Genomic DNA, 22,330 nt, shown 5'->3' on the forward strand with positions numbered 1-22,330 from the left:
GATGCAGAGGTCGCTGGCTTATGATGCGGAGGCTGGTGCCGCAGGTCACGCTCCACCAATCACCTTCCATTGGGATAAGTGATCAGCCCTTTAAAGCTGAGCCGCAATACCAGGCCCAACCCATGGATAAGGGGGGGCGCTATTTTAAGTTCTTCTTAGAAAATCCCTTAAACTTTAGAGGAAACTGCGATAATCTGGACTTGGGTCATATGGTGCCCACGTATTGTGTGATTAGTCGGGGTCCCCCTTTATGATGTAATCTGATGGATATGGCACCCCCTTCCTGTGATGTATGGTCCTGCTCTGTCTGATGTGGAGTTCCCCTTTAAGACGTGTCCGGGGCAGAGCTGGTCAGCGCGTCGGCTCCATGTGGCAGGGACCAGCTGCCCAGCGATTGCTTTGTGTAAACAGCTGGGGGGGGGGGGGGGATAATCGCTGTAACGTCAGCGCCTCACGCAGGCCGCCGCATGTGCCCGCTCACATTATATAACACGCTCTGCAGATACACAATCCGGCTTACTGCACAGGGTTTCATTGATGGAGTGAGGATTATACACGCTGGGGCCGTGACTCCCCTCCCCCATCACTACAATACACTCCCTATCGCCCCAAATTACACGGCACCCCAATTGTGTCACATGGATTGTGCATTCTCATTATCTGGAAATAATTACTGGGATTGGATGATCCCTAAATCCATCATCTGTGTAACCGATTCCCCTCTCTAGACTTATACTTGGATATTTTGGACGGGTCATACAGGGGTGATGATCCCAAATATAGGGGGCACGTGGCCCTGATATTCATGGCAAAGACTGGAGCATCTGTGGCAGTGCAGATCCTAAAACCCTGGTAAGGGAAACCATCAGCAGGTGCGACCATACAGACTGCAGCCAGTGTTATGTATTGTCCCTGGAGAGATGTGTAATCAGACCTCACACTGCTGTGCTCTGTGCTCTCTGCAGCCAGTGTTATGTATTGTCCCTGGAGAGATGTGTAATCAGACCTCACACTGCTGTGCTCTGTGCTCTCTGCAGCCAGTGTTATGTATTGTCCCTGGAGAGATGAGTAATCAGACCTCACACTGCTGTGCTCTGTGCTTTCTGCAGCCAGTGTTATGTACTGTCCCTGGAGAGATGTGTAATCAGACCTCACACTGCTGTGCTCTGTGCTCTCTGCAGCCAGTGTTATGTATTGTCCCTGGAGAGATGTGTAATCAGACCTCACACTGCTGTGCTCTGTGCTCTCTGCAGCCAGTGTTATGTATTGTCCCTGGAGAGATGTGTAATCAGACCTCACACTGCTGTGCTCTGTGCTCTCTGCAGCCAGTGTTATGTATTGTCCCTGGAGAGATGTGTAATCAGACCTCACACTGCTGTGCTCTGTGCTCTCTGCAGCCAGTGTTATGTATAGTCCCTGGAGAGATGTGTAATCAGACCTCACACTGCTGTGCTCTGTGCTCTCTGCAGCCAGTGCTATTTATTGTCCCTGGAGAGATGTGTAATCAGACCTTTTGTGTATGATGTCAGTAAAAGCAGGACTGTGAAATATAGATTTATATTTCCAGGATTACACTGGGGGTGATTCCTCACCCTGCTGTGCTCTGTATTTAGCCACTCCCCTATACTATCAGTTACTTCCTTAGTGTCCAACCGGAAGCCTGCTACAGCTGTTACTCAGAGCAAAGGGGAGGGGTTGTATGCAATAAGTGCACAGCAGTGTAAGGATATGTCCACCAACACTGGCTGCTACCTGCATGGCCACACCTGCTGATGGTGGGCCCATATATTCTGATGGAGAGGTTCTATGGTGGGTCCATATATTCTGATGGACAGGTTCTGTTCTATGGTGGGTCCATATATTCTGATGGACAGGTTCTGTTCTATGGTGGGCCCATATATTCTGATGGAGAGGTTCTATGGTGGGTCCATATATTCTGATGGAGAGGTTCTATGGTGGGTCCATATATTCTGATGGACAGGTTCTGTTCTATGGTGGGTCCATATATTCTGATGGAGAGGTTCTATGGTGGTTCCATATATTCTGATGGAGAGGTTCTGTGGTGGGCCCATATATTCTGATGGACAGGTTCTGTTCTATGGTGGGCCCATATATTCTGATGGAGAGGTTCTGTGGTGGGCCCATATATTCTGATGGAGAGGTTCTGTGGTGGGCCCATATATTCTGATGGAGAGGTTCTGTGGTGGGCCCATATATTCTGATGGAGAGGTTCTATGGTGGGCCCATATATTCTGATGGAGGGGTTCTATGGTGGGCCCATATATTCTGATGGAGAGGTTCTATGGTGGGCCCATATATTCTGATGGAGAGGTTCTATGGTGGGTCCATATATTCTGATGGAGAGGTTCTATGGTGGGTCCATATATTCTGATGGACAGGTTCTGTTCTATGGTGGGTCCATATATTCTGATGGAGAGGTTCTGTGGTGGGCCCATATATTCTGATGGACAGGTTCTGTTCTATGGTGGGTCCATATATTCTGATGGACAGGTTCTGTTCTATGGTGGGTCCATATATTCTGATGGAGAGGTTCTATGGTGGGTCCATATATTCTGATGGACAGGTTCTGTTCTATGGTGGGTCCATATATTCTGATGGAGGGGTTCTATGGTGGGTCCATATATTCTGATGGAGGGGTTCTATGGTGGGTCCATATATTCTGAAGGTGGGTCCATATATTCTGGTGGTGGGTCCATATATTCTGATGGGGAGGTTCTGTGGTGGGTCCATATATTCTGATGGGGAGGTTCTGTGGTGGGTCCATATATTCTGATGGAGGGGTTCTGTGGTGGGCCCATATATTCTGATGGGGAGGTTCTGTGGTGGGTGCATATATTCTGGTGGTGGGTCCATATATTCTGGTGGTGGTGGGTCCATATATTTTGGTGGCGGTGGGTCCATATATTTTGGTGGCGGTGGGTCCATATATTTTGGTGGCGGTGGGTCCATATATTCTGATGGAGAGGTTCTGTGGTGGGTCCATATATTCTGTGGTGGGAGAACTAAGTGCATTACCGGGTCCCTGCGGTGCTGTTGGGTTGTGCCGGAGCTTGCTGACTGTTTCCCATAACTTTCGCCATCAGGATGAATTGGGATTAAATCATAAGATTATTTGGTAACATCCAATAGTCCAGAACACCTGATGATCAGAAGTCCTACCCCGACCCCTACAGACCATTGCATCTGCATAACCTCTGACCCCACAGACATTATATAAGGGGGGGGGGGGGTCAGACCCTGCACGCACAATCCCCCCCATTGTCCGGAGATGTCACACTATCCGTGTTTGTGTCGGATTATTGGATTAGCTCCTGTCTCTGCCCTGGTTTTCCCTGGTCTTGTGTTTACTGCTGTGTTTTCTCTTCCTTCCCTCCCCATGCTCTAAAAATGTGACTGTGCCCTCGCTGTGACTCTGGAGCTCATGTTATACCCGTGACTGCGACGACCTGGGGCTGAGCCTGTAACCCCTGCTGTGCCGGGCCGCACATGGATCCGTCTCAATGTATCCATCTTATTTATACTATTTATACAATGTAACAATTTTTATTTCATGTTTTGACTTTAATCTTTTGCTTTCTTTAGGATTTTCTTTTCTTTCTGCCTTTTGTTTGATCTTTGCTCAGTAACAAGTCTTCTTCACAGATGGATCCATGTTAGGGGGGGACACCAGAGGATCTTGTGGGACCCCTATCAAATCTATAGGCGTCTGCATGCAATCCCTGACCATTAAAGGGATATTCCCATCCTAGGTATGAACTGGATGTGTCCTGATACTTACCTGCTCCTATCCTTAGAACGGAGGACCCTCGCCCCCGGTCCTGCTGCTGGCCTGAGCCCCCCTGAAGTCTATGGGACTGCAGAGCAGGTGGTCTCCAATACTTTTGGCAGTCTAGGAACTAAGAGGCACAACCGCAGCAAGATGAAGGACAGGGGACCCCGAGGACATACCTTTTCTATACCTAAGATGGAAATGTCCCTTTAACATTCACGTTGGACAGAGATTATAGGCAGGAAGTTGTTTCTCCTGTAATAATATATATCTCCATCATATTCTGTAGCGCTGTACAAAACAGTCATGTGGAGCAATAGTAGTGAGGGCCCTGATCACAAGAGCTTACAGTCTATGAGGATGAGGGGGTGACACAAGAGCTTACAGTCTATGTGGATGAGGGGGTGACACAAGAGCTTACAGTCTATGAGGATGAGGGGGTGACACAAGAGCTTACAGACTATGAGGATGTGGAGGAGGACCCAAGAGCTTACAGTCTATGAGGATGAGGGGGTGACACAAGAGCTTACAGTCTATGAGGAGGAGGGGGTGACACAAGAGCTTACAGTCTATGAGGAGGAGGGGGTGACACAAGAGCTTACAGTCCATGAGGATGAGGGAGGGACACAAGAGCTTACAGTCTATGAGGATGAGGGGGTGACACAAGAGCTTACAGTCTATGTGGATGAGGGGGTGACACAAGAGCTTACAGTCTATGAGGATGAGGGGGTGACACAAGAGCTTACAGACTATGAGGATGTGGAGGAGGACCCAAGAGCTTACAGTCTATGAGGATGAGGGGGTGACACAAGAGCTTACAGTCTATGAGGAGGAGGGGGTGACACAAGAGCTTACAGTCTATGAGGAGGAGGGGGTGACACAAGAGCTTACAGTCCATGAGGATGAGGGAGGGACACAAGAGCTTACAGTCTATGAGGATGAGGGGAACACAAGAGCTTACAGTCTATGAGGATGAGGGGAACACAAGAGCTTACAGTCTATGAGGATGAGGGGGTGACACAAGAGCTTACAGTCTATGAGGATGAGGGGGTGACACAAGAGCTTACAGTCTATGAGGATAAGGGGTGACACAAGAGCTTACAGTCTATGAGGATGAGGGGAACACAAGAGCTTACAGTCTATGAGGATGAGGGGGTGACACAAGAGCTTACAGTCTATGAGGATGAGGGGGTGACACAAGAGCTTACAGTCTATGAGGATGAGGGGGTGACACAAGAGCTTACAGTCTATGAGGATGAGGGGGTGACACAAGAGCTTACAGTCTATGAGGATGAATGATGGGGGGGACACAAGAGCTTACAGTCTATGAGGATGAGGGGGTGACACAAGAGCTTACAGTCTATGAGGATGAGGGGGTGACACAAGAGCTTACAGTCTATGAGGATGAGGAGGTGACACAAGAGCTTACAGTCTATGAGGATGAGGGGGTGACACAAGAGCTTACAGTCTATGAGGATGAGGGGGTGACACAAGAGCTTACAGTCTATGAGGATGAGGGGGTGACACAAGAGCTTACAGTCTATGAGGATGAATGATGGGGGGGACACAAGAGCTTACAGTCTATGAGGATGAGGAGGTGACACAAGAGCTTACAGTCTATGAGGATGAGGGGAACACAAGAGCTTACAGTCTATGAGGATGAGGGGAACACAAGAGCTTACAGTCTATGAGGATGAGGGGGTGACACAAGAGCTTACAGTCTATGAGGATGAGGGGGTGACACAAGAGCTTACAGTCTATGAGGATGAGGGGAACACAAGAGCTTACAGTCTATGAGGATGAGGGGAACACAAGAGCTTACAGTCTATGAGGATGAGGGGGTGACACAAGAGCTTACAGTCTATGAGGATGAGGGGGTGACACAAGAGCTTACAGTCTATGAGGATAAGGGGTGACACAAGAGCTTACAGTCTATGAGGATGAGGGGAACACAAGAGCTTACAGTCTATGAGGATGAGGGGGTGACACAAGAGCTTACAGTCTATGAGGATGAGGGGGTGACACAAGAGCTTACAGTCTATGAGGATGAGAGGGTGACACAAGAACTTAAAGTCTATGAGGATGAGTGGTGACACAAGAGCTTACAGTCTATGAGGATGAGGAGGTGACACAAGAGCTTACAGTCTATGAGGATGAGGGGGTGACACAAGAGCTTACAGTCTATGAGGATGAATGATGGGGGGGACACAAGAGCTTACAGTCTATGAGGATGAGGGGGTGACACAAGAGCTTACAGTCTATGAGGATGAGGGGGTGACACAAGAGCTTACAGTCTATGAGGATGAGGAGGTGACACAAGAGCTTACAGTCTATGAGGATGAGGGGGTGACACAAGAGCTTACAGTCTATGAGGATGAGGGGGTGACACAAGAGCTTACAGTCTATGAGGATGAGGGGGTGACACAAGAGCTTACAGTCTATGAGGATGAGGGGGTGACACAAGAGCTTACAGTCTATGAGGATGAGGAGGTGACACAAGAGCTTACAGTCTATGAGGATGAGGGGGTGACACAAGAGCTTACAGTCTATGAGGATGAGGGGGTGACACAAGAGCTTACAGTCTATGAGGATGAGGGGGTGACACAAGAGCTTACAGTCTATGAGGATGAGGGGGTGACACAAGAGCTTACAGTCTATGAGGATGAGGGGGTGACACAAGAGCTTACAGTCTATGAGGATGAGGGGGTGACACAAGAGCTTACAGTCTATGAGGATGAGGGGGTGACACAAGAGCTTACAGTCTATGAGGATGAATGATGGGGGGGACACAAGAGCTTACAGTCTATGAGGATGAGGGGGTGACACAAGAGCTTACAGTCTATGAGGATGAATGATGGGGGGGACACAAGAGCTTACAGTCTATGATACCATACACCTGATCCTATATGTAACATCACTATAATCTTAGCCAGGACGAGGAGAGTTACGCGCCTTTCCATGATGTTTTACTCTCTGGGAAAGTTTCTGTTTTGCATTTATTATCTTATTTTAATTATCTTTTAGTCTTTTTTTGTTATTGTGCGGCGTGGATCCACATGCGCTGTGTGCGCAGTTACATGATGTCCTGGCAGTCCTGTGGCGGTGAGTGTGCACTCACTCCACACCCCTATGTGCTCTCACACTCCTCCTCCCTCCCTGCCTGGAACAGATGCAGCATTGAGCAGCACGTGAGCTTCATATGACAGCAGCAGCAGCTGGTTCACTTGGCACTGGGCGTGCTGCTGTCACAGGGAGGGCCACACCACCACTACCCCCCACCAATCAGCACGCTACATCCCCTCCCATCCATTTAACCAGAAGCTGGAGCTCATATCCATGCAGAGCAGCAGACACCTCTCACACCCTGGGACCTGAGCTCCTCACCTGTGCCCATAGGAATATCTCTAGTGCATGGACTACCTGCCTGTCTGGACTCACCTGTGGATATAACTTCAGCTGGCATGGAGCGAATCCCTAGTGCCCAACCTCCGCCGGCTTGTCTGGAAAGATCTGGGTAAGTTCTCCTCTGTGTCTGGAATCTATTAGTGGAAACCTATGGGACTGCAAACTGGAAATGTGGCCAAGAAGTAACAAGAATCTAATCTTACCTACAGAGGCAACAAGTTCTGCGCCAACTGTGTGTGTTCTGATCCACTCAATCCTGGTGCTGGGTGATGGGATCTGTAAGGGATAGACTGTAGTCAATTGGGGTGATACATATAGATACATTGTTGCAAATCCATGCTATAGGAAATGTAACTGCTAAGGAATACAGTATACGTCTATGGTACACTGTGCCAATCTAGACCAGAGATACATTGTAGTCATTTGGGGTGATACTTATAGATACATTGATAAGTAATATACTAAACGTAAAATGGTGATAATTATAATAGGAATATGCTGTAAATATCTATTAGCAGTGTATAGGATCATGGTAGCCGTTATAGCAGGATTATGTATATATAGGAAATGTACAGGACCTTCCAATAATACATGATAACAGGATTATGTATATATAGGAGATGTATAGGACCTTCCAATAATATAGTATAGCAGGCATATGTATCTATAGGAGATGTGTAGGATCCTCCAAAAAAACAAGGTAGCAGGGGTATGTATATATAGGAGATGTATAGGATCTTACAATAATATAGTATAGCAGGTATATGTATCTATAGGAGATGCATAGGATCATGGTAGCAGTTATAGCAGAATTATGTATCTATAGGAGATGTATAGGACCTTCCAATAATACATGGTAGCAGGGGTATGTATATATAGGAGATGTATAGGATCATGGTAGCAGTTATAGCAGGATTATGTATATATAGGAAATGTACAGGAACTTCCAATAATACATGGTAGCAGGGGTATGTATATATAGGAGATGTATAGGATCTTACAATAATATAGTATAGCAGGTATATGTATCTATAGGAGATGTGTAGGATCCTCCAAAAATACAAGGTAGTAGGGGTATGTATATATAGGAGATGTACGGGATAATACAGGGTAGAAAGTTTCTATAGACCTCTAGCAGGGCTATAGGACCAGTCGTGTATAGCTGCAGTCCATATGGGTCATATAGGATCCTGCAGTACTTTCTTGCATTGCTCTGTCGTGTTAATATACATTCCCTGTCACATTATATGATTGGAGTTTTCCGTGTTCCTGAGTTGAGACTCTTTGTGTCTTGTAGGATGGATTTTTCCCACATGTATCCAGTCTTCAAACCCAGGAAAGGTCTTAAGCGATGTGACGATGGCAAGGTGAGAACTTCTGCTGGTCTGTACCTTGTGGGGGTCAGTGCACCCCTGGCTCTGTCTGTGTAGTCGAGGTGGCTCAGGACTATGTGTGGGACTCGTGTCTTGTTTGGCCGCCTGCGTGTGATGTGTGTCTGTACACGGTGTACTCGCCGCCTGTCTGCACGTTTGCCTACATGTTCCCTGTGGGGTGTGTATGATTAGACTCTCACGTGTACCATCACATGTAGTGTCAGCTTCTGCGCAGCGCTCCGTTCTGAACACTAGGGGGCGCTCTGTAGCCCTGTCTGCCTGTCCTACATTGGCGTGACATGGATACGTCTTTTCTTAGCAGGAAACTTACAAGCTCCCTCACCGACTTATAGAGAAGAAGAGACGTGACCGCATTAATGAATGTATCTCCCAACTCAAGGACCTGCTCCCGGAGCACCTCAAGCTGACGGTAAGCGCCGTGGCCTCAGTGTTCACGATTTAGCAGAATTTCAAGGTTTTTTCCTGAAGGCGGTATCACGTGTCTATGGCGGGTGCATGTGACAGGCATGAGATGTGCAGCGCACCCATGTGACCACCGCGCTCCCTCCGCAATTATGAAACGGGTTCTGGGACCGTGTGACATGGAGCTGCCTGATTATATAACCATCCCCTGATCCTTGAGGCTAGAAACAGAGGGATCAAGTATGACACAACTTTAGATCCTGATCCCAAGAGCTCACAATCTAAAGGGCGGAACTGTAGCACGATTCTCTCCTGATAATTGGAGCTTTCCAACACTCATAAGGGACAAGTTTGCTTAGAATTTTAGCTCAGATTTTCCATGCAGAGCTGGGTGACCTCTCCAGCTCTGGTTCAGGATTGAAGGGGAGGGTCCTCCTTTCGGGAAGGTTATGGTCAAATATGTGATCTCTTGTTATATTTTGATTACTGATGGGATCTCCTCTTCTTACAGACCCTGGGACATCTCGAGAAGGCTGTGGTCTTGGAGTTGACCCTTAAACACGTCCAGTCTTTATCCAACCTGATCGAGCAGCAACAGCAGCAGATCCTCACACTTCAGAAAGGTCAGTATCCACTAACCCCCTATGTTACACTACAGACCGCTCTATTTGGCCTATGGGACCCCCGAGGTGAATGCTTTGCCCTTCAGTGTTTGATGCATCCTCTCCTTTTTCCAGGTGGTTCACCCATGAGCAGTAAGGCCTCCGAAGAGGAGATGTTTCGCTCAGGGTTTCAGCTTTGTGCAGAGGAAGCTCTAAGATTCCTACAAGGAGGAGAGAAGCGTGAACTTGTCGCCCACCTCCATCGCGTGGCCACTGATCTCAGCCACAGTCCAACAAGAGCCACCAAAGTGGATGAAAAACCCAGTCCTAAGGCACAGGCCACAAACTGCGTCCCTGTGATCCGCCGCGCTGCCCCCCTCCAATCCGGAGAGCAGAGCGGCACCGACACAGACACTGACAGTGGGTACGGGGGAGAAGTGGATAAGACAGATTCCAACCAGGAACAAAGGGGTAAGGAAGATCCCTCTGCATCCCCAACCGTAGAGCGGATCATCAAGAAGGAACATGAAGAAATCCCAAAAAAGAGGCGCAGACTGGAGGCCACGGATGGCGACTCCAGATTCTGCAGCAATGACCTTTCTTCGGTGGGGTCTTACGCCGCTCATCCACCTTTCTGTTTGCCCTTTTATCTGTTACCCCCTGCAACCTCTGCCTATCTGCCCATGCTGGAAAAATGTTGGTACCCAGGATCTATGCCCATGTTATATCCCGGCTTATCCCAGTCTGGACTCCTGAGCCAAGATAGCTTGTCACAAGTCCACTCCCCGGCCATGCCCTCCATGGACTCCTCCGCCTTACTTCAAGCACTTAAGCAGGTGCCCAGCGTGGGCGCAGATCCCAAAGACTGAGGACTTGGAAGGAGAAACTGTGTTTGTCCTACCATAGCAAGAAACCATCCTGGAGGCCCCCCCCCCAGTGTGAGACTCCGCAAGAGGAACGGGGCCCCCCAGAATGAGACATTGCGAGAGAAATGGGGGCCCACCAGTACGGGTGGTGTGATGAGGACCCTATGACGTGGACTACCTGGAGATAAAGACCATCCTGTGACCGGCGCTGTGGACGGAAGTTCTGGCAGAACTGAAAGACAAGGAGCCGGTCTGTCCCCCATAATGAGAGGGGGGACCTCAGCCTCTTGATCTCCCTTCACCCTCAGCCGACTCCTGGGAACCTCTTCTTGCAGCACTGAACTGGAAGGAGCTTCAGCCGCCCCCTTGCTTGACGCGCGCCCTACAGGATGGGGCTGGAGGCTCCAGTACGCAGCACTTTATATTAGTATAATAGGTCGGCTCCTCTCCTGCCGGACTTTAAGGGGAGGAGGTTGAGAATAAAATAAATATTTTTGAGAAAAATAAAAAAAATCAACTTTATTTGGTTAAACTGTTGTGGCCCTTTAATACACCGAAAGCAGAGTGAATCAGGTGAGCGGTGAACTCTGCCCAATCCCCCCCCCCCCCCCCACTCCGGGGGTCAGGGTGACACGTACGCAGGTGAGTGACTCACCCGACCAGGTGCACGTAACAATAGGCTCTTTTCTCAGGAACCCAGCAGGGGAGGGGTTAAGCCAAGGAGTGGGGCCGCCAGCTCATGGCACTTTGATGTCAGGCAGACGCTCAGTTCCCCTTCACTTGTTTTGACAGTGTCACCTCCCCGTCACCCTGCGCATGTTGACACAGTCAGGCTTCCGAATGTTACTTTCATGAGCAGCCTGGGGCTAAATGTATCCCCTGCTTCCTGGAATGAGACGTGACTGGCAAGTGTTCAGCAGCAGCCGCCTGACACTGTGCACTCCACCCCCCCCCCCCCCACTCCCCCACTCCGCACCTTCTCCTCTCACTCACACCCCCAAGTGTGCACTTACCCTGAGAAACCTTGTGCTCCTGCCAACATACAAGATCCTGCCGGATATAGAGATCATTACACACATAATATATCTCTGCACCCAGCAACATGTGTAAGGGGTCACATAGATTGCAGTATATACAGTTATATTCCTGTACATAGGGGACAGTATTATAGTAGTTATATTCATGTACATAGGGGGCAGTATTATAGTAGTTATATTCCTGTACATAGGGGGCAGTATTATAGTAGTTATATTCCTGTACATAGGGGCAGTATTATAGTAGTTATATTCCTGTACATAGGGGACAGTATTATAGTAGTTATATTCATGTACATAGGGGGCAGTATTATAGTAGTTATATTCCTGTACATAGGGGGCAGTATTATAGTAGTTATATTCCTGTACATAGGGGCAGTATTATAGTAGTTATATTCCTGTACATAGGGAGCAGTATTATAGTAGTTATATTCCTGTACATAGGGAGCAGTATTATAGTAGTTATATTCCTGTACATAGGGAGCAGTATTATAGTAGTTATATTCCTGTACATAGGGGGCAGTATTATAGTAGTTATATTCCTGTACATAGGGGGCAGTATTATAGAAGTTATATTCGTGTACATAGGGGGCAGTATTATAGTAGTTATATTCTTGTACATAGGGGGCAGTATTATAGTAGTTATATTCCTGTACATAGGGGACAGTATTATAGTAGTTATATTCCTGTACATAGGGAGCAGTATTATAGTAGTTATATTCCTGTACATAGGGGACAGTATTATAGTAGTTATATTCCTGTACATAGGGGGCAGTATTATAGTAGTTATATTCCTGTACATAGGGGGCAGTATTATAGTAGTTATATTCCTGTACATAGGGGGCAGTATTATAGTAGTTATATTCCTGTACATAGGGGCAGTATTATAGTGGTTATATTCATGTACATAGGGGGCAGTATTATAGTAGTTATATTCCTGTACATAGGGGCAGTATTATAGTAGTTATATTCCTGTACATAGGGGGCAGTATTATAGTAGTTATATTCCTGTACATAGGGGCAGTATTATAGTGGTTATATTCATGTACATAGGGGGCAGTATTATAGTAGTTATATTCCTGTACATAGGGGCAGTATTATAGTAGTTATATTCCTGTACATAGGGAGCAGTATTATAGTAGTTATATTCCTGTACATAGGGAGCAGTATTATAGTAGTTATATTCCTGTACATAGGGAGCAGTATTATAGTAGTTATATTCCTGTACATAGGGGGCAGTATTATAGCAGTTATATTCCTGTACATAGGGGGCAGTATTATAGCAGTTATATTCGTGTACATAGGGGGCAGTATTATAGTAGTTATATTCTTGTACATAGGGGGCAGTATTATAGTAGTTATATTCCTGTACATAGGGGACAGTATTATAGTAGTTATATTCCTGTACATAGGGAGCAGTATTATAGTAGTTATATTCCTGTACATAGGGGGCAGTATTATAGTAGTTATATTCCTGTACATAGGGGGCAGTATTATAGTAGTTATATTCCTGTACATAGGGGGCAGTATTATAGCAGTTATATTCGTGTACATAGGGGGCAGTATTATAGTAGTTATATTCTTGTACATAGGGGGCAGTATTATAGTAGTTATATCCCTGTACATAGGGGGCAGTATTATAGTAGTTATATCCCTGTACATAGGGGGCAGTATTATAGTAGTTATATTCCTGTACATAGGGGGCAGTATTATAGTAGTTATATTCCTGTACATAGGGGGCAGTATTATAGTAGTTATATTCTTGTACATAGGGGGCAGTATTATAGTAGTTATATCCCTGTACATAGGGGCAGTATTATAGTAGTTATATCCCTGTACATAGGGGGCAGTATTATAGTAGTTATATCCCTGTACATAGGAGGCAGTATTATAGTAGTTATATCCCTGTACATAGGGGGCAGTATTATAGTAGTTATATTCCTGTACATAGGGGGCAGTATTATAGTAGTTATATTCTTGTACATAGGGGGCAGTATTATAGTAGTTATATTCTTGTACATAGGGGGCAGTATTATAGTAGTTATATCCCTGTACATAGGGGGCAGTATTATAGTAGTTATATCCCTGTACATAGGGGGCAGTATTATAGTAGTTATATCCCTGTACATAGGGGGCAGTATTATAGTAGTTATATTCCTGTACATAGGGGGCAGTATTATAGTAGTTATATTCCTGTACATAGGGGGTAGTATTATAGTAGTTATATTCCTGTACATAGGGGGCAGTATTATAGTAGTTATATCCCTGTACATAGGGGGCAGTATTATAGTAGTTATATTCTTGTACATAGGGGGCAGTATTATAGTAGTTATATTCTTGTACATAGGGGGCAGTATTATAGTAGTTATATCCCTGTACATAGGGGGCAGTATTATAGTAGTTATATTCTTGTACATAGGGGGCAGTATTATAGTAGTTATATTCCTGTACATAGGGGGCAGTATTATAGTAGTTATATTCTTGTACATAGGGGCAGTATTATAGTAGTTATATCCCTGTACATAGGGGGCAGTATTATAGTAGTTATATTCCTGTACATAGGGGGCAGTATTATAGTAGTTATATTCCTGTACATAGGGGGCAGTATTATAGTAGTTATATTCCTGTACAGACGTTGTAGTGTGGTTAGTCTATAGAGGACACTCTATACACCTCGTCTCTCAGTAACCATCCTGTGAGCGCAGTCGGTGAAGTTACTGTGTAAAGGGTTAACAGGCGGCTGTGTCAGCGATGGCGTGGGCTTGTGCGTACGTGACTGGTTAGCAGAGCGCTACCTTGGCTGCCCCTGCATAGCGGTGTGTATGACACTGGGCAGTGGGTGCCAGGCTGGGGGCAGGTGTGCGCTGCATGTGCCCCCGGCTTCTGGTAACAGGCTGTTCCCTTCTTATAACCTTTCCCTCATTGATGAAACGTGAGTGCACTCCCTGTATGGGCAGAGTTCTGGAGAAGCCTTGGCCCGGAGCCCATCAGCAGGGTGATAAGGTTTCTCCTGGCTGAGACACTTCCTCCATAGGAAGCCATGCTGGGAGGTCCGTCTGCTGGTGATTCAGCACTGGAGAGGCCTCGGTCTCGTCACATCGCCCCCTCATATCTGTCTCTACACCCAAACACAGCGCACACAGCGCAGCCGCCGATATCTCACATACCAAACCTCCTAGGACATCGCACATGTCTGACAGCGCACCCCTTAACCCTTTCAGGGTCAGTGCTCTGTGAGCTCAACAGCTCAGACTCCAGACCGATAAGTGGTGTCCTTTGCCGATACGTGGTATCCTTTGCTGATACATGGTAATCTGCGCTGATACGTGGTAACCTGCGCTAATACGTGGTAACCTGCGCTGATACGTGGTATCCTTTGCTGATACGTGGTAACCTGCGCTGATACGTGGTATCCTTTGCTGATACATGGTAACCTGCACTGATACGTGGTAACCTGCACTGATACGTGGTATCCTTTGCTGATACGTGGTATCCTGCGCTGATACGTGGTAACCTGCACTGATACGTGGTATCCTTTGCTGATACGTGTTAACCTGCGCCGATACGTGGTATTCTGCGCTGATACGTGGTAACCTGCACTGATACGTGGTATCCTTTGCTGATACGTGTTAACCTGCGCCGATACGTGGTATTCTGCGCTGATACGTGGTAACCTGCCCCAATACGTGGTAACCTGCCCAGATACGTGGTATCCTTTGCTGATATGTGGTAATCTGCGCTGATACGTGGTAACCTGTCCCGATACGTGGTAACCTGCCCAGATACGTGGTATCCTTTGCTGATACGTGGTAATCTGCGCTGATACGTGGTAACCTGTCCCGATACGTGGTAACCTGCCCAGATACGTGGTATCCTTTGCTGATACGTGGTAATCTGCGCTGATACGTGGTAACCTGCCCCAATACGTGGTAACCTGCCCAGATACGTGGTATCCTTTGCTGATACGTGGTAATCTGCGCTGATACGTGGTAACCTGCCCCAATACGTGGTAACCTGCCCAGATACGTGGTATCCTTTGCTGATATGTGGTAATCTGCACTGATACATGGTATCCTTTGCTGATACGTGGTAACCTGCGCTGATACGTGGTAACCTGCTCCGATATGTGGTAACCTGTCCCGATACAATGTAACTTGCGATGATATGTTAGAAGCTGCCCTGATACAGTGTTTAAAACCAACAGGACATCAGAAAGCAATTATTGCTGCAAAGTAATGTAACAAACCGTCAGGCTGCGTGCACAATACAACACAGTACAATAGCTGAGGAGATTTACCCAATTACATTGTGTTAACATTGTGTTCTGTAAACGGAAATGTTAACAGCAATGTAATTGGGAAAATCTCCTCTCCTCGGCTTTTGTATTGTATCAATAGAATTTTCCACTTCTGGAGGTCAATAAGACGAACCCGACCTTGGCACCTACATCGCTGGTGATGGGCACCGCCATCTTGGATCACCGCCCCCCTGTGATGTCATCGGAGGGCGGCCATGGCAGCCTACAGTCTTATAGAACCTCGATGTGAGATACACTAGTATTACAGTATTACAGCGATCAGACCCTGCAGGGCTAAAGTACCCTAGAGGGCCTGAAATAATAGTAACAAAAAAATGTGCCCCTTCTATCAAAATGTGAAAAATACTATTCCCGGCCGTGAACAATGTAACGGAAAATAACGCACAAATGTCCGAATGGCCAATTTTTCACAATTTTTAAATCCATGAATATTTGAATAAAAAATGGTCATTGAGGTCCCAAATAAATGAAAACCTCAGCACGGGCCACAATAAATGACACCTCCCACAGGTCCGCCACCAAAGTGTGAAAAAGTTATCACGAAAAATTTTTAAAAGATTTTTTTTTTAATATCTACTAAAACCAAATAAAACCTTTATACATTTGGTATCGCTGTGATCACATTGACCCAAAGAATAAAGTTGAGGCGTCACTTGAAGCGCAGAATGAAAGGCGTCAAAGCAGAGCCCACAAGAGAATGCACTAAATGAGATTTTTTTTTTTTGTCTATTTCACTGCACTTGGAGTTTTTTTCCCCAGTTTTCCAGTACATTGCATCGATTATTAAATGGCGCCACTAAAAAAGTACAGTCTGTCCCGCAGATAACAAGCCCTCATACAACTTTGTAGACATAAAAATAAAATAGGAAAAAACAGAAACACAAAAAAGTTCTGTAAGGGTTAATGCACAGTGTGAGGACCCGCCCCCAGTGCACTTGGAGAAGCTACGGTCCTGGAATATAAATCCATATTTAACAGTTCTGCTGCTACTAACAACACACACAAAGGTCTGATTACACAGCTCTCCAGGGACAATACATAGCACTGGCTGCAGAGAGCACAGAGCACAGCAGTGTGAGGTCTGATTACACATCTCTCCAGGGACAATACATAACACTGCCTGCAGAGAGCACAGAGCACAGCAGTGTGAGGTCTGATTACACATCTCTCCAGGGACAATACATAGCACTGGCTGCAGAGAGCACAGAGCACAGCAGTGTGAGGTCTGATTACACATCTCTCCAGGGACAATACATAACACTGGCTGCAGAGAGCACAGAGCACAGCAGTGTGAGGTCTGATTACACATCTCTCCAGGGACAATACATAACACTGGCTGCAGAGAGCACAGAGCACAGCAGTGTGAGGTCTGATTACACATCTCTCCAGGGACAATACATAACACTGGCTGCAGAGAGCACAGAGCACAGCAGTGTGAGGTCTGATTACACATCTCTCCAGGGACAATACATAACACTGGCTGCAGAGAGCACAGAGCACAGCAGTGTGAGGTCTGATTACACATCTCTCCAGGGACAATACATAACACTGGCTGCAGAGAGCACAGAGCACAGCAGTGTGAGGTCTGATTACACATCTCTCCAGGGACAATACATAACACTGGCTGCAGAGAGCACAGAGCACAGCAGTGTGAGGTCTGATTACACATCTCTCCAGGGACAATACATAACACTGGCTGCAGAGAGCACAGAGCACAGCAGTGTGAGGTCTGATTACACATCTCTCCAGGGACAATACATAACACTGGCTGCAGAGAGCACAGAGCACAGCAGTGTGAGGTCTGATTACACATCTCTCCAGGGACAGTACATAACACTGGCTGCAGAGAGCACAGAGCACAGCAGTGTGAGGTCTGATTACATATCTCTCCAGGGCAATACATAACACTGGCTGCATAGAGCACAGAGCACAGCAGTGTGAGGTCTGATTACACATCTCTCCAGGGACAATACATAGCACTGGCTGCAGAGAGCACAGAGCACAGCAGTGTGAGGTCTGATTACACATCTCTCCAGGGACAATACATAACACTGGCTGCAGAAAGCACAGAGCACAGCAGTGTGAGGTATGATTACACATCTCTCCAGGCACAATACATAACACTGGCTGCAGAAAGCACAGAGCACAGCAGTGTGAGGTCTGATTACACATCTCTCCAGGGACAATACATAGCACTGGCTGCAGAGAGCACAGAGCACAGCAGTGTGAGGTCTGATTACACATCTCTCCAGGGACAATACATAAAACTGGCTGCAGAGAGCACAGAGCACAGCAGTGTGAGGTCTGATTACACATCTCTCCAGGGACAATACATAACACTGGCTGCAGAGAGCACAGAGCACAGAGCACAGCAGTGTGAGGTCTGATTACACATCTCTCCAGGGACAATACATAGCACTGGCTGCAGAGAGCACAGAGCACAGCAGTGTGAGGTCTGATTACACATCTCTCCAGGGACAATACATAACACTGGCTGCAGAGAGCACAGAGCACAGCAGTGTGAGGTCTGATTACACATCTCTCTAGAGACCATTTTTAACACTGTGCACAGAGCACAGCAGTGTGAGGACACTTAGAGAAGCTACAATCCTGGAAGATACACCCATTCTTCACAGTCCTGACATTCGTCCAGTTGACATGTAGCTTTAGTGAAGGTGTAATGTCCAGGCCCGGTGGGTCCTTTATGAAGCGGCGGCTCGGAGGACCTCATGTAATGATTGTGCAGGAAGGTGACAGGTGCTGAGAGTGTGACGAGATCTTCCCTCCGGTCCAGGAACCCTCCCTACGTACATCCTGTGCTATTCCTGTTAGGAACTTTCCATTAGAAGATTTATTATTTTTATAATTCTAAGAAATGAAACTCTGGAGGGATTGGCCCCTGCAGCAGATATTGCAGGTATTCCCTGTGCTGCTGCAGATCCATCCTGCCAGCGGTGACATCTCCTCCTCCATGTGCATATTCCTGGAACCGTCCCCGGAAATGAGGGGGTAATCTGTCCTATAGGTCATGTATATCCCGCAGATCTGCAGTATTATGGTCAGACCGGCATCCTAGGGTGGATGTGCCCGGCCGTGGGGGCACAGATAGTAGACTGAAGCAGATTTCAGCGGAAAACGAGTATTTGAGCTACAGGTAATGAGTGCAAAGCAGGAGGAGCTATAAGTAATGAGGGCAGAGTAGGAGGAGTTACAGGTATTGAGTGCAAAGCAGGAGGAGCTATAAGTAATGAGGGCAGAGTAGGAGGAGTTACAGATAATGTGGCAGAGTAAGAGGAGTTACAGGTAATGTGTGCAAAGCAGGAGGAGCTATAAGTAATGAGGGCAGAGTAGGAGGAGTTACAGGTATTGAGTGCAAAGCAGGAGGAGCTATAAGTAATGAGGGCAGAGTAGGAGGAGTTACAGGTATTGAGTGCAAAGCAGGAGGAGCTATAAGTAATGAGGGCAGAGTAGGAGGAGTTACAGATAATGTGGCAGAGTAGGAGGAGTTACAGGTAATGTGTGCAAAGCAGGAGGAGCTATAAGTAATGAGGGCAGAGTAGGAGGAGTTACAGATAATGTGGCAGAGTAGGAGGAGTTACAGGTAATGAGTGCAGAGTAGGAAGAGCTAAAGGCAATGAGTGCAGAGTAGGAGGGTTTACAGGTAATGAGTGCAGAGAAAGAGGAGCTGCAGGCAATGATTGCAGAATAGGAGGGGTTACTGGTAATGAGTGCAGAGTAGGAGGGGTTACAGGTAATGAGGGCAGAGTAGGAGGAGCTGCAGGCAATGAGTGCAGAGTAGGAGGAGCTGCAGGCAATGAGTGCAGAGTAGGAGGAGCTGCAGGCAATGAGTGCAGAGTAGGAGGGCTTACAGGCAATGAGTGCAGAGTAGGAGGAGCTGCAGGCAATGAGTGCAGAGTAGGAGGAGCTGCAGGCAATGAGTGCAGAGTAGGAGGAGCTGCAGGCAATGAGTGCAGAGTAGGAGGGCTTACAGGCAATGAGTGCAGCGTAGGAGGAGCTTCTTTGAAACTAAAACATCTGGCAGACAGAATTATTGTTGGTTGTTTGGTGACAAATATTTATTTCATACAAGAAAATGAATTAAATAAATAAAAATCAGACAAAGTTATTTTCTGGATTTTCCTGTCTCTCACAGGTGAAGTGACCTACAATAAAAATTACTGCCCTCTCTCTGTCGATGGGAAAACTCGGCAAAACTCGGCAGAATATCCGACCCTCATTGTATCCCCAGCCTCCCATATCCTGGGCCCCTGCTGTATCCCGCAGGTAGAGGGGCCCCTGCACACAGAGGGGTGCGGCCGGGGGCTGATAAATAGCTGCTCGGAGGAGGAGGCCCCCTGTCCTCTGCTTTATTATATAACCTGGAGGAAAAACTACCCCGGGACATGCGCCCACAACTTAAGGTTATGTTCACACCTTCAGTTTTTCAGATGCAGTTTTTGATGTCCAAATCAGGAGTGGAGCCTCTTAGTTATATGTTCTCACCTGTTCGGATCCAAACCTGCATCTGAAAAACTATACGTTTACTGCACACGATGGAAACGTGATCGCAGCAGGAGTCTGTGTGATGCATCTTGCTACGGAAAGCAAACGCGGCTTCAATGTGACAGCAAGCAGAGCTCTTGAAAAATGGTGGGAAATTAACCCACCTGCAGGCAATGAGCGCAAAGTAGGAGGGGGTTACAGGTAATGAGTGCAGAGTAGGAAGAGCTGCAGGCAATGTGTGCAGAGTAGGAGGGGTTACAGGCAATGAGTGCAGAGTAGGAGGGGTTACAGGCAATGAGGGCAGAGTAGGAGGAGCTGCAGGCAATGAGCGCAGAGTAGGAGGAGCTGCAGGCAATGAGCGCAGAGTAGGAGGGGTTAAAGGTAATTAGTGCAGAGTAGGAGGGGTTAAAGGTAATGAGTGCAGAGTAGGAGGAGCTGCAGGCAATGAGTGCAAAGTAGGAGGGGGTTACAGGTACTGAGGGCAGAGTAGGAGGAACTGCAGGCAATGAGCGCAAAGTAGGAGGGGGTTACAGGTAATGAGTGCAGAGTAGGAGGAGCTGCAGGCAATGAGTGCAAAGTAGGAGGGGGTTACAGGTAATGAGTGCAGAGTAGGAGGAGATGCAGGCAATGAGTGCATTGTAGGAGGGGTTACAGGCAATGAGTGCAGAGTAGGAGGAGCTGCAGGTAATGAGTGCAGAGTAGGAGGAGCTGCAGGTAATGAGCGCAGAGTAGGAGGAGCTGCAGGCAATGGGTGCAGAGTAGGAGGGGTTAAAGGTAATGAGTGCAGAGTAGGAGGAGCTGCAGGCAATGAGTGCAAAGTAGGAGGGGTTACAGGTAATGAGTGCTGAGTAGGAGGGGTTAAAAATGGATAAATGGTGGGAAATTAACCCACAAGGTTGAAGCCACTGCAAAGCTTCATGGCTGGAGATTTCCGGGGTCCACTATTGTGTCAGGTCCTGTTTGCCCCCTAAGACAACAGCCCCCGCCCCCCCTATTCCACTTCCTAATGTTGTGTTGTCTGAATTTGGCGCCAACTTACACGGACCCCAGGTGTTATCTCTATGACTGCGACACCCGGGGAGGTGCTATAATAAATATCTTATCTCTCACACTTTATGGCCAGTGACTAATAGGCGCAGCGGATGTGTGACGTCAGCGGGACACCCGGGGGCGCTACATACGTCTCTTAATGTGAGAAAGGTGGGGGACATCCAATATGGCCACTCCTATGGCTCCTGCACGGGTGGCCACCCAGCTTTACCTGACTCCCGAGTGTCACATCTGCCTTATCTTTTCTATATTGCTACAGAGTCAAGCTAATTTACCATTCAGGACCCAGGAAAGCTGGGTGGCTAGTGCAGTTACAGATCCGCTGACTCATGTGCTGCAACATCGGGGAGACTCCAATAATGGGGGGAAAAACACACCAGACCCTAAAGAGCAATTCAGGGGTTTCACAGACGCCCTAGGAAAATATGGACCCTCTGAAAGCCCCCCATAATAAATACAAACCTACAGGGGCGAGGGACGGACTGAATCAGACAAAGCAAAGAAAAAATGTCAAAAATAGAAATCCTTGTCCTGGGCGTCATGGTGCAGGTGACGCTGGTGGCGGCGCAGGGACACGGGCTGCTTATCCTGGGCTGGGGGTCAGGAGTCTGCGGTGACTCACATCTGGGGGTGGATAACAAGATACAGGGACCTGCGTCATATACAGGGGAGACATGGGGAGAGCTGAGGCTGTGACGCCCCCTGCTGCTCTCACAGGAGAATGACATACAGCAAAGTCCCAATATTAGTATATTATATTAGTACTTACAGCAGAACAACCCTCCACCAATCACATCTGCTGCAGAGTTCCCTGCAGTAAAGGAAAGAGTTAAACAGCGCAGCAATGGTGCACGAGGATGCCGTCCATGCATCTGTCCCCGGGACTGGCTGCGGAGGTGATGGATGGTCGCCCCATGCCAAGGCTCTGTGACTTATCCCTGGGCTGCCAGAATCCCCCGGGGCACA

At 47.4% G+C, this 22,330-nt stretch overlaps 1 protein-coding gene and 1 long non-coding RNA gene across 3 annotated transcripts in view; one reads left to right on the top strand and one right to left on the bottom strand.

The window, feature by feature from the left end:
* Positions 1-22,330, bottom strand: part of LOC140104377 (uncharacterized) — a 49,825-nt gene that overhangs the window by 25,652 nt on the left and 1,843 nt on the right. Inside the window, exon 2 of the long non-coding RNA XR_011850304.1 lies at positions 7,399-7,471. This is a non-coding gene — a long non-coding RNA (uncharacterized lncRNA). The remainder of the gene's footprint in view (positions 1-7,398; positions 7,472-22,330) is intronic.
* BHLHE40 (basic helix-loop-helix family member e40) lies at positions 7,050-10,991 on the top strand. 2 transcript variants are annotated; one of them, XM_072127905.1, is made up of 5 exons: positions 7,050-7,304; positions 8,493-8,562; positions 8,888-8,998; positions 9,503-9,614; positions 9,729-10,991. In XM_072127905.1, the coding sequence occupies exons 1-5, from the start codon at positions 7,252-7,254 to the stop codon at positions 10,460-10,462; spliced, it is 1,080 nt and encodes a 359-aa protein (XP_071984006.1). In that variant the 5' UTR covers positions 7,050-7,251; the 3' UTR covers positions 10,463-10,991. The 2 variants fall into 2 exon arrangements, with proteins under 2 accessions (XP_071984006.1, XP_071984007.1); XM_072127906.1 differs by having other exon boundaries at positions 7,052-7,304; positions 8,891-8,998.

This window comes from Engystomops pustulosus, chromosome 10 (genome assembly GCF_040894005.1).
Source record: "Engystomops pustulosus chromosome 10, aEngPut4.maternal, whole genome shotgun sequence".
Lineage (NCBI taxonomy): Eukaryota > Metazoa > Chordata > Amphibia > Anura > Leptodactylidae > Engystomops > Engystomops pustulosus.